At 38.0% G+C, this 13,298-nt stretch overlaps 1 protein-coding gene across 11 annotated transcripts in view; it reads right to left on the reverse strand.

The window, feature by feature from the left end:
- PKHD1 (PKHD1 ciliary IPT domain containing fibrocystin/polyductin) overlaps window positions 1–13,298 on the reverse strand; it is a 443,081-nt gene that overhangs the window by 44,359 nt on the left and 385,424 nt on the right. For 10 of the 11 annotated variants that reach the window (XM_070778107.1, XM_070778111.1, XM_070778110.1 and 7 more), the window contains 2 exons: window positions 4,504–4,665; window positions 249–1,257 (listed from right to left, as the gene is read on the reverse strand). In XM_070778107.1, the coding sequence (XP_070634208.1) occupies window positions 249–1,257; window positions 4,504–4,665 (1,171 nt within the window). The remainder of the gene's footprint in view (window positions 1–248; window positions 1,258–4,503; window positions 4,666–13,298) is intronic. The other variant, XM_070778109.1, reaches the window with a different exon arrangement.

Here is a 13,298-nt window from a genome sequence, read left to right on the forward strand (position 1 = left end):
TAAGATTTAAAGTACAAAAATATTAATATAACATCCCCACTTACCTAGGAAATAGAATAACCACAAAGACTCTAGATTTAATCACAAATTTTAAAATTGAGAATTTAAGTCTATAAATAGCTCTTGGCATTTTTATTCTCATCTTAAAAAGCAGACAGTTTATGTAATTCAGTGTAAATAGACTGACATTTGCAATATGTATCAAAGAAATCAGCTCATATTTAGATGTTATTATAATTAGTACTTACCCATAGCCGATGATTCCCTTTGATTGAGTCACAAGTAAGGCCCCAATAGTCATATTCAGGACACTTTCTAGTAATCCAGTCTGTTGAGCAATGATAACCTGGTGAGCCAAATTCTGTAATTTGTTACTTGATAAAGATGGAATCAGTCCAGCGTTCCTTACTGTTGGCAGATCACCAATTTCAATGACCATCACTTTTGAGATCATTTCCATGGTGGGTAGGTCTCTATATGAGCTCATTTCTACCATGAGAGGTCTACGCTGACCTACTCGGTCATGACTGGTACAAGTCACAGTTGGGCAATTGCGCTTTCTCTTTGCTCTACTATCAGCCATGGCCTTTAAGGTTGCTTCATTTCCAGGCATCTGATGAATAAATCTGATTTGATCTTGGTTAATCTGCAAGAAGACAGTTAGTCTTTCAAGGATCACGATTTCCCAGCCTTTTTCTAGAACTGAAAACATCACATTGAGGGCCAAATGAATGGAAACACTTGACCGTATTTCAATGGGCTTCTCTCCTTGTAGGACAACATACAAGAGGTTATCTGTGATGCTGAAATAGTTGGAGCCAATAGACTCATTCAACAGTGAGGAAGTTGAATGAACTTGAGTAGGTGGAATGAATCTGTCTCCTGAGAAAACATATGGGCTCTGGAGTTCATGGTAGAATACAGCCAGGAGGAGCTTAGAGGTATTTTTGTTCCCCAATAGAAAAAAATGCAAAACATCAGGAGTCTGATCCACAAAGCAGACCTTGGTGATTTTCCTGGTGGGCACAATGGAATAGAAAGCAGATACAGACCTTGAAATGGAGCAGGGAGCACTGGCATTTATGCTACTAAAGGTGTCAACAAAACCGCTAGTCACAGACACAACTGGATACAACTTCTGCATTGCCCAAGTGGTATCAGCACTGTCGAGAATTAAGATCACTGGGTCAGTCTGTTTGCAGATATAGCCATTTATCAGGGGTCGGTAGGTGCATTTCTGCTCTTCTCTAAATGTACCTATAAAATAAAGGGGAAAAAAAAGTGACTTAAGAACTACAGTCTCCCAAAGATGATTTCCAATCCATCACGCTCACCATCACCTGTAACCTCAGGAAACATTTACTGAATATTCAAGTGTACTAGATACTGAGAATGCAACAAAGTCTTGGGAAAAACATGGAAAGATACATATATTAAATAACAGGTCCTACGGCTTAGTGGGTAAAGAATCCTCCTGCAGTGCAGGAGACAGAGGAGATGCAGGTTCAAAACCTGGGTCGGGAAGATTCCCTGGAGGAGGAAATGGCAACCCACTTCAGTATTCTTGCCCGGAAAATCCCATGGATAGAGGAGTCTGGCAGGCTATACAGTGCATGGGGCCGCAAAGAGTTGGACATGACTGAGCAAGCGGCATGCAGTATAATTTAAATGCATGTTACATAAAATGTTATTTAAAGTTAATAATGTATATAATAGCTAAATGGTAAAAGTAAAGCAAAGTAATTAAGAAAAAGGAATAATCACTAAGGCCTCCAAAAATGGAAAAACAATAGATGAGAAGGAGGTAATAATATTTGAGTCAATGGGAAAGAGGTAGATAGATTGAGGTGGCTGGGACAGAAATTTTATGGGAAGTATATTAAAATTGCAAAGGTATATTGTGACCAGATTGTGAAAGAGTTTGGATGTCAGACTATATCATTTTATCAAACTTTTTTTTATCGCTAACATGAAGAAAAAAGAAATACAGAAGGAGGAAAAGAAGAAAGTAGTAATTTGGGAGTGTTGACATTAAATAGAGCTCAACTCCCTGGTGGCTCAGAGGGTAAAGAATCTACCTGCAATGCGGGAGACCTGGCTTCAATCCCTGGGTTGGAAAGATCCCCTGGAGGAGGGTATGGCAACCCATTCCAGTATTCTTTCCTGGAGAATTCCATGCACAGTGGAGCCTGGTGGGCTACAGTCCATAGGGTCACAGAGAGTCAGACACAACTGAGCGACTTAGCAGAGCATAACTTGAGTATGATTGCACGTGATGAAAGCATTTGAAGAGACAGCATTATTCACTATTCCCACCACTCCTAATATTTCTATGAGCCTAGAGTTTTTGTTCTGAATTCAAAAGTATATTTTATCTTCTAACAAAGAGTTCCTCTGACTTCAACTTAATAGTCACAAAAATGTATTGTTTCCTACATGTTTTAACTTGCCCTAGTGCATATTCATCTAAATAGCCTAAAGATTAAAACCAAAAAAAAAAAAAAAAAAACCCAAATTATTACTAATGCAGGATGTACAGGGAACCTGTATAGCAAAGATTTACTGTAATAACATATAATGGAAAACAATTTCAAAAAATATGTGTGTATATGTATAACTGAATCACCTTGCTGTGCACATGAAACATTGTAAGTCAACTATACTTCAATAAAATATATATATATAAAGAAAAACAAGTATAACAGCAAAATTCAATGAAACCAACAACAAACAAAAAACTTGGATGAAATAAGCCTAATTCTTGAAAACTGACACAAAACTGAAAATTCTAATTGTTTCACCTCTTAAACAAATTGAATTTGCTAAATTAAATGTCAAATTATTAATTTATGTGTAGATTTAATTGTAAAAATTTTTAAATGGTCACCATTACATAGAGTGTGTTTGACTTATCTTCAGAAACATGGAAAAAGTATTAAGAAAATTAACTAATTGCATGACCTTAATAATCATGGAAGTTCTTCTTTGAGACTATGATACACCGATCTCTACTACTGTTATCCCCTTTTCAAACGAGACAGTTAGGTAGCCTTCCCTCATGGAAGATCTTTGAATCACTCCAGTTCCTCTTTTCTAAACCTACTGCTTACTTTCCTTCTTTTTAAACATTTTTTTCAGCCATGCTGATGCCATTGATGAATTGTTTACATTCTATCGAGCTTCGTGGATCTCTGACTTTTTTCTTTCTGCTTCTCATCCAGCAGTTACAAGGTATTTAAAAGTGACCTCTGTATATTGCTAAATTCTTGGAATTGTCCCTGAACAAAATACTTAGTCTCTTAGTTGATATGATTTTCAATCATTCTCTGCTACTAATTATATGTACTTTGATAAATTACATAAACACTAGGAACCAATGTTCTTAAGGGGTCATTTCTCAAGGCCTAAGACTGTATCTCATATTTCAGTTATCATAGGGCTTACTTAACATCCTGCGTCAAACACAGTAGAAACTCATTAACGTGTATTAGTTGATTGATACATAATGTCCTTTTCAAAACTCCTACTCTTCAAATAATTTATCTAGTTATAAGGTTATTATTCTGTAACTTGAATACAGTTTAAACCAACTCATCACAATAACGGAGTATACCACAAAAGTGTATTGAGAGAATTGTCCCTTGAATTAATGTTAATATTTGATAGCTCAATATCATGAGAGATCCAATTATTTCACATGAAACCTTAAGAGTGGAATTACAGTCGATGATAAGAATCTTCTCTTCTTGAATCAGGTAACTGATTTGTCCACAAAATAATTTCTGTTATGACAAAGCATTTTTTCTCAGCTTGTTCACTAATTCATTAAACAAGTGGAGGAAGGGCGTAAAGGCTTGGATAAGCCTATAAATGAAATCAGGGAAGACATGTTCTGGAGACATCTCCAGAAGGTACCAGTAGGTAGTATGTAGTGGTAGACCTGGGATAATGTCTGGGGCAAGCAGGAATCTTAAGGAAAACACATTGCATCTTTATACTCTGGCATGGAATATATACAGTGGCACGGAAACTATCAGAGGGGTCCTGAAGGTTTGCATACAATTTTGTCAACGGGAGACTCTGCTTAGTTGATTCAACAGGTTTTAGATGGTGGTTTTTCCATGGTTGTTGCAAATAATCTATAATGTTTCCTTGGGAGAGTTTCAGATAAAGAAATATCTGACAGGAAGTCCATAGACTCATAAGAGTGGTACCTGGAAGTGGGACAGAATCAAACAGGGACTAGAATGCCAAATGGTAGAAATGGCCCCACTTCAAAGATACCTCTAAGCTATAAGGCTGGTGATTCTTCCTTCTTTCTTTCCTCCCTCCATCCCTTATTTTCTTCCCTTCTTCTTTTCCTAACCACCTTTACCTAAAACTTATTGGCAAGTTTAATTATTCATAGTTTATAGACAGTAAAACTGACTCACAGAAATTATGATTCACACAATTACTTAGTAACAGTCGTGAGAAGAAGAACATCTTTAAACTTCTACCTACGCTTTTGGCAAAATAGAATGGAATCCAAATCATTCATTTGGGGATTGTATTTAGATGTGGTGTCAGCTGGGATGATTAACCCTTTAGGAGGCATATCGGGTGGCCAGGAGTTCTCTTTACACCATCTATTGACAGAAAGGTTTTTGGTTCTCTTTACACAGCCTGTTGACAGAGAGATTTTTGGTTATTTGTCAAATCATGCATTTGTTGAGATTGCATTTGCTTTTTTCATATTACCGCTTGACCTGTAAAAAATTTTAGCATCCCTCAAGTATGAACATAGAGCCACAAATTTAACAAAGGCAACAGCCTAAAGATTATTGGCAAGTAAGTTTTAGTTTTATAGCCAAACTTGGAATCTTGGTGTTCATAAATGAGAAATTTCATTTTTATTTCTCCAAAACTTACCAATGACTAAAAGATGGTGGTTTATCAGTAGTTCACCACCCATTTTCCTATCTCATCTTCAGAATTAATCAATTCCAGTATTTTATTTTTGAGATGAGGCAAAAAATCAAGCACAGGAAAGCACCAGGGTTCCAAAGCTGCTAAGTGGATGTAGGTCTTTTTATTAAAATGGAATATAATATAATTTCTTTACAGTGTTGTATTTGTTTCTGCTATATAATGAAGAGTGAATTGGCTGTAAGTATACATAATTCCCCTCCCTCCTGCACCTCCCTTCCATCTCTCCCGTCCCACCCGTCTAAGTTATCACAGAGCACCAAGCTGCGCTCCCTGTGCTGTAGAGCACATTCCCACTAACTTCATTGTGGGACAGAACTGACATGAACCCCTTAGAGAAGAGCATGCATACAGCCAGATGCAGTCACATCCCCTCCAGCACTCACAGGGACAGTCCAGCTCCCTTTCTAAATAGCATTCCATCTTTTCTTTCCCTGGGTTTCTCTCTCCTGCCTCTTTCCATTAGTGAAGGATTTCATTTTGAGTGATGATTCTCTTTCTCACTTGTTTTTGTCTGTTCTTTTCCCACTTCTCCAAATGGCCTTATCTGCCAGTCACAATTTTTGTGGTCTGCAATTCTGATCACTTTTAAATGAAACCCATGCTGGCTTTGGTAATCATAATGTCATTTACAATTTACCACTAAACACGTTTATTCGGTTAGTAGCACGCTGGAGAAAGAGAACTCCATATGAACTCACCGTGAAAGGCCTAATCTGATTATTTCCTCATGAAAATCCAGGCAGGGGTGCTTGTAAGAAAGGCTAAGAGAAGAAGGGTGAAAAAAAAAAAAAAAAACCAAGGTCTGTCCACAGCTGACTTTCATAATCAATGTGAATAGATAAAGTGACCCAGTCTGTCAGGGGCAGCCAAACAGTCACCCCAGGGCATTCCTCTCCAGAAGGCAAGAATGGACAGGACTTAATAAATGCCGAGTGACCAGTGAGTGTCGGCTCAGCATCTGCTATTGCATTCAAGATGGACAAGACCGGTGATCAAGTCCAGAAGCTCCCCTCTAAGTGGAAAAAATTAGAATGAAGCAGGTTGTACATGTGTGTGCAGGTGTGCACACAAGCACTTGTTTTGTGTGTACTCTAACATCCTAAAACACACTACATACAACATACTCTGTCCACCTTTCCCTAGATTGGAAACCATAGACGGGAAAACCTAGAAAGGAAGGGTATTAGGTATGCCAGGCAGAGGAAGAGGCAGAGGAGAAAGTGGGTGAGTATGTATGTGAGTGTGTGTGTATGTGTGTGTGTGCACGCACAAGCGCATGTGCACACACACACACTCAGGTTGCTCCCAGGGTTCTAACAAATATTAACTTTGTGTCAATATTTGTCCTTCCTGTCGTGAAATGAGGATTTTCCACCTCATTTCACGTTTGAAAACAAAATATGCCAAAGGGGTAGTCTTTGCTAGGAAAAAAAAAAAATTAAAAGAAAAGGAAAAAAAAAAAGAAACAACTCTATCCTTTATTTAGAAAAATGGATCAGAAGGAAAGAAAAAAGTATGTTTAAAATAAGTGTTTTGACTCAAAGGCACATAGAATCTTTCCATCTTCCCCTTTTCAACAAAAGAGAGAAATTTATATGTTTGAAATTGAATGAAATACATCAACATTAATGATTTTTTTCCTCGAGGTTAACACCACCATTTCCCTCGATAATTTTTTAGCCATTTTGTGATAGATTTCACAATTCATGGTACACTAACGTATAGCAGATTTTGACAAAAACAAAATATATAATAATTCTCTTATTTTCAAGAAATGAAAAGAAATCATTTACAATTCTTTTCTGTCAAACACCATTTACACCTCATTATTTCTAATTTAACAAATATAAATGGCCACAGATCAAAAAAAGTGAAGACAGGTTGAATTTATCCCCATTTATAAACCCTCAGGCTATGAGGAGTAAAATTTCAAAATATCAAAGCCGTGTTCCTAAATATACAAAGGGAGTAACTGAAATCTTGCAAAGAAATATTAAAGAAGATACACAAATTGATTGCTTTAGAAATAATAGAGAAAAGCTGTCTATGTTTTTGAAATGGGGAATTCAAAATTAATAAATTATTTTTTTAAACCTCAAAAATAATGGGCATATGTTGCACTTGTAAAGTGAAGAGAAATTAAAAGTGATGTTCTTGTGAATAATGGATTCAATACAGATGACCAAAACACAACCTAGCTAATTTGGAATCTAGAATTATCAGTCTTAGAGTCTATTGTGTGATCACAATATGGTATATACTTGCACACATACCCACATAGATAGTTAAGATTACTATAAGAAAATGTAATTTGGGAAACTTAAATTTTAATGAACTGGAACATTCAATGTATTCCAAATTTAGGTCCTGAAGCTTCAAAATTAAGGCATTTGCAGGTTGCTTTGCATAAATTGCTAAGTGGTAGCATTTGGGAGCTGAGTCTCCTCTGGCATCATTTTCAGTGAGGAAGACAATCTAATAGCTCGTGGTTGGCATGGCAAAGTAACTCTGTATGCTCAGGAGTCAAGAGAGGGTAGAATAGAGATGCCCAAGTGTAAAGACAGCTCTGAAGGACTGAAGATATCGCACAGGCAGTATCTGTGGCAAGCTCTCAATGAAGCATAAACATCCATGGGGCTAACGGGCTAACAGACTTCAGGAGCTATGGATTCTATGATCTGTACCCATTATATGAGCAATCTCACCAAAGTTCTTGAACTTGGGTCTGTTTTCCATGGGAATAGATTTCCAAACTAATGTAAGAAAAATGGAAAACCACACAAGACCAACCGTTATATGAATGAAGCAAAGATGCTTGGAAGGCCTTCTGTGAAAGGTCTTTCTGTCTTTACTGAGTTTTCTTGGTGAGTATTTTGAAATATTTGTTCCCTTTGTAGAAAAAAGTGTTACTCTGATCAGGAGATAAAAGTAAGTGATGAAGTGGTGATGAGATGAGGGAGAGGATTAGGTAGTATCAAATAGCCCTTTCTTCTGAATCAACCATTTTTAAATAGAAAAGAAACCTCTTATTTTTGGTGATGAAAGTCCATTCAAACTCATTCTAGAGGACTATGTTATATGATTTCACTATGTGGAAATGTTTTTTTCTATATTTTCCTTGAAATAAGTGGCATAGAAAATATTTTTGCATTATTATTATTATGCTGATTCACTAAATACTGCACTGAAAACAGCCAAGGTAAATGCAAATTCAGGAAGTTCAGTCTTGGGGGCAAGAGATCGGGTTTTCCAGTTAGAGAAATCTGCATTGTGTCCTGGTTCTGCCACCTTCTAGCTGCAAAACAACAGGCAAATTACATAAGTATCCTCTCTCTGACTCAGTTCACTTCTCTGTAAATGTGATTGAGAATGGTTTCCAATCCATAGGCTGATGGACAGGGTCAAATGTAATGATGTATGTGCAGAGCCAGAAATGCAAGCATACATCTTAGTCGCTCAGTCATGTCTGATTCTTTGCAATCCCATGGCCTGTAGCCCAATAGGCTCCTCTGTCCTTGGGGATTCTCCAGACAAGAATACTGAAGTGGGTTGCCATGCCCTCCTCCAGGGGATCTTCCCACCCCAGGGATGAACCCAGGGCTCCCACACTGCAGGTGGATTCTTTACCATCTGAGTCACCAGGAAAGCCCATGAATACTGGAGTGGTAACCCTTCTTCAGGGATCTTCCTGACCCAGGAATCGAACCACGGTATCCTGCATTGCAGGTAGATTCTTTGCCAGCTGAGAGTCAGGTATGAACACGTGCTAACAATTCATTCATCATAATTTTAAAAGGAGTATTATTTAAAAATACTTTGCACTCTCCTTTTGCCTTTTTTGACACTATCCTCATCTCCAACTAATAGCATGTGCGTCATAGGAGTCTAAAACAGCCCTGTAAGTGTTGCAAGCATTCACAATAGAAGATGTTGAAAGAGATGAGTTAAAGGTGAAGAAAACACTAAAATGTGGACATGATTGTTCATTTTTAGAAAATATGGACCAGAAAAAAATATGCGTATACACACATTCATATGTGTGTGGATACACGCACACACACACGTGTGTCTCTAAGCAAGACACTTATTTTTTCCCACTAATCAAAAAATAAAACCTGCAAAATTCCAGCTGGTTTCCATTTCATCTTATCTTTACTGTTCCCTTCATCCCTTTTGTAATACTCTCCACCTCTATCCCACCTATTATCACTACCTCCTATTTCTTTTCTGTTAGCAAACCTTGCCTGCCAGCTTTGAACAAAGTGATGTCCATGTGTCAAAAAGGTAGGGACAGTCAACAGCCCTCTTTACAAATACAATTCGGGTACACTCCCTCCCCAGAATGATAAACTTATCACCTCTCCAGTCCTTGGTGTGAAGCTGAAGCAGTAATTCTGTCGAATGCCAAAACTGAAATGGATGCAGCCGTGCCATGCCCAGCGCTGAGCTGTGGGTGTAATGAGATTTGAATGGGAAACCCCGGACACAATAAATCTGCACCATATGTGACCGTTTCCTGTGTCAGTTCCTTTCTCATAACCAGTGGAGACTTTTTTCCCTCTCATGACCCCACACCACGACTCTGAAATCTTTCATGGCTGCTTATGGGCCGCAGGCTTTTTCCAGCAGTTGTATAAATAAATGAATTTGACAGCAAACATCATAACAGTTAGCAGTAATGTGTGTTCGCCACAAGTGCCTATACTGCTCAGTGGAGAAATGGCAGAGGAAACAGCTTGTTTTGTTACCTAAACAAAACTAGTTTCATTTGACAAGTGCTGAAAGAATTAGTCAAATAAACCTGAAATCCACTGGGACTATTTTTGCCAATTCCTCCTGCCAGTGAAATGTTCCCAGCATCTCAATGCCTATGATTCATGAGAGATAAATTGCACCCCGCCTCTTATTCTGAGATAAAGATCTGGGCTGGGAATACCAAACCTTTGGCAGATATTTTGTATTAATCTTTTTTGCAAGGTCAGACTGTCACGTGTGGGAACTCAAGTATGGCAGAGGGTTTTCAAGGAAGCTTGTGGGAGACAAACCAAGGACAGTTAAGGTCAGAGGGAAGAGACAAACAATGATGACCCAGTTCACTGAGTACCCATTGACTGACAGCAAAGAGTGCTTCCTTTTCTTTCACATTCCCTTCATTCTAGAAAGAAAAATATCTACAAAGAGACCATTACTGAAATAAATGGGGTTAACATGTCCCTTATCTCCACAGTCCCAATAAAGTGAAGTGGTCTCTCTTCAGTGAATCTGTGGTCAATTTAGATAAGCTCAAAAAGAGCACAGATTTTCCTCTATAAAATGGGTTAGTTGTTTATAAGTCCTTAAATTTTGCTGCTTCTCCACTGGCATCCCAGTGCTAATCCCCATGCTCCAGATGTGAAAGATGTTAGAGCAGAGTGAGTATTCTTACAAATGCTGGTTATTTATATGGATTCTGGTGCAAACTGCAGTGGTTCAAATTCTGACTCTGCTACTTATTCCTTGCGTGATATTAGGCAAGTAACAACTTCATCGTGCCTTAGTTTCCTCCTTTGCAAAGTGGGAAGAAAAATGGAATAGTTTCAAGCTCAAAAGGCAGATGTGACAATCTAATGCATTTTAAAAGGCTCAGAACAATGCTTGGGACATAATAAGTGGTATTATCATCATTATTATTATTTTTCCAAACAAAGAGACTTAGAAAGTAGTCTCTTTAGAAACACTAAAGCCTTTCTCCGTGACAACTTGACATTGACATTTAATCTGAGAAATGAAATTTTGAAACATAGCACACCTTGAAGTCAATGACAATTAATTTCAAGGTATAGTACCACACCACTTTACATAAAAATATCATCTGGACCTTGGACATAGTTCTTTTAGATGTAGGCTACTCTTTTTAAGTGGTCCTCTTTGTCATGGTCAAGTAATCTTTGCTTTTAGGATCTTCTCATATTCAACATAAATATCACTGAATAGGAGGATGAAATTTTAGGACTATCACCAGCTCATGGATCCTGGTTCAAGCGCCTGCTTTGCTGTTTTGTTTTTTTGGTTTTTTTTTTAATCTTTTTGAAATGTAATTATTAACATGGATTACAAAGTGTTCTGCTGTCTGATAATGTGCAAAAATGCCCTAAAATTATAGAAGTTATGGATTATAATCAACATGAGCAGATATTGTCATGTGCAGAGAGTTAGCTACCTATATAATAGATTCCCAGTATCTCTGTTTTAACTGACAGATCTGCCTGAGTATACATTTCTCTATATCTAGTCAAACACTTCCTATGGAGAAAAGTCAGATATATTAATGAGTTGAATTGTGTAAAAATAAATGGACTCATTACATTTTGCTCTTAGAGCAGTAAGTACCAATAAAACTTGAAAGAGGTGAGTCGACTGAAGGCATGGAACCATTCAACTTTATAAAATAATGGTGAAACAGGAGAGGCAAAGTGGGGTTGTCTTGTGATTTAGGAAAGGAGGTGGGTATGCTAGAAACAAATACATAAAGTGACATCATCTTGTGGTCCAATGGGTTTGAGTGAGGCTCCATCTACAGTAGAATGAACTGAAAACCTTTCTGTCACTGTTCGCTATGACCAGACTGCACTGAGACAGCTGGAGACTTCTCAAAAACTGATCTGCAAGACAATGACTTGTCCCCTAGGCAACTTCACCACTGAAAAATGCCATCTAAAATGCCTCTTGCTCCTCCCAAATTCCTTCCCAAGATGTTTCAGGGTACATAAGCTGATTCACTTTAGGATCCCCACAGGTGAATGTACATGGCCCCAAGGCTGCATAAACAGAGCTGAGCAGCATCCTTTTTGATTGACTGGCCACTTCCACCTCCTCTTAAAGAGAAAATGAACATGGCACCGTGTAAAGTCTGATTTTCTGATTTAAGGATAAAACTGAGGGGACAGAGAAACTTTCAAAGAACTGTAGGTGGGACTTCCTGGTGGACCAGTGGCTAGGACTCGGTGCTCCCAACGCAGGGGTCTCAGATTTAATCCCTGATCAGGGAACTAGATTCCCACATGCTGCAACCAAGACCCAGAATAGTCAAATAAATAAATTTTTTTTTAAAGATTTTCATTTAAAACAGTAAATAATTAAAGACCTGTAGGTTTAATCAAGCAAGTCTGTGGAACTATGAAAATAATCACTCAACTAATTCTTCATCATTTTCCACGTATATGTGTGAACATATGTAAAGTCTAGGCTTATTTCAGGAAGCAACAGGCTTGTACTTCCCTATGCTCTCTTGGTCAAGTAGAATCATTAGTCATTAGTCATTGGGCAGGGGCCTCTCCCATGGCTCAGCAGTAAAGAAACTGCCTGCAGTGCAGGAGATCCAGGTTAGATACCCCGGTCGGGAAAATCCCCTGGAGAAGGGAATGGAACCCACTTAGTATTCTCCCCAGGGAAATCCCATGGACAGAGAAGCCTGGTGGGCTACAGTCCACGGGGTCTCAAAAGAGTCAGACGTGACTTAGTGACTCAACAAAAACAATCATTTCGCAGAGGTACCAAGTGTCCCTTTGGAGCTATACAACTTAATTAAAAGAATTGGCAAACTACAGGCCATAGGCCAAATCTAGCCCACTGGCTATTGTTGTAAATAAAGTTTTATTGGAACACAGCCCATGCTCATTTGTTTATGCATTATAAACTATTGTAAACTCTGATTGTGCACTGTAATAACAGACTTGAGTCATTGTAACAAGAAACTCTATGACCTGCGAAGTTGAAAATATTTACTATCAGGCCCTTTACAGAATATGTTTGCCAACCCCTGCTCTAAGAGTTCCAAGTTTGTCTCTAAGATTGACCAGCAAAGTACAAGAATAAAGCTGATTTCTCAGACTGGGTCTCTGCCAACCAAAGATATATAAGAAGTGTCAGCAAAAAATAAACCTTTGTGTTTTTTGAGGTACTAAGATTTGCAGGGTGTATCCACCCTACTCTGATGGATACAGCATCTTTGCTATTCTCATACATATCCTTTTCTCTGAGAATACATAATATATCCAGCTTTAGGGAAGGGAACAAAGAACATGAAGAGAAGCTTTTTGTTTGTTCGTTTGGTCTTCAGGAGACAGGATGAGGACATGAAATGTTCTAATTCTCAGTTAACATTTGGACTAGAACTTTTCCCTCTAAATAAAAAGATTCTCCAGATAATTAATCATAATTTTTGCTTCTATTAATAACACATCAGAATCAATCGTCTCTGCTAACACTCCTTGAAAAAGTAGTCCCATGAATCTCTGCAAATTTGCTTTCTTTGCCATAAAATTTCCTCAATATACTGCACACAGAAG

Source organism: Bos indicus, chromosome 23 (genome assembly GCF_029378745.1).
Source record: "Bos indicus isolate NIAB-ARS_2022 breed Sahiwal x Tharparkar chromosome 23, NIAB-ARS_B.indTharparkar_mat_pri_1.0, whole genome shotgun sequence".
Lineage (NCBI taxonomy): Eukaryota > Metazoa > Chordata > Mammalia > Artiodactyla > Bovidae > Bos > Bos indicus.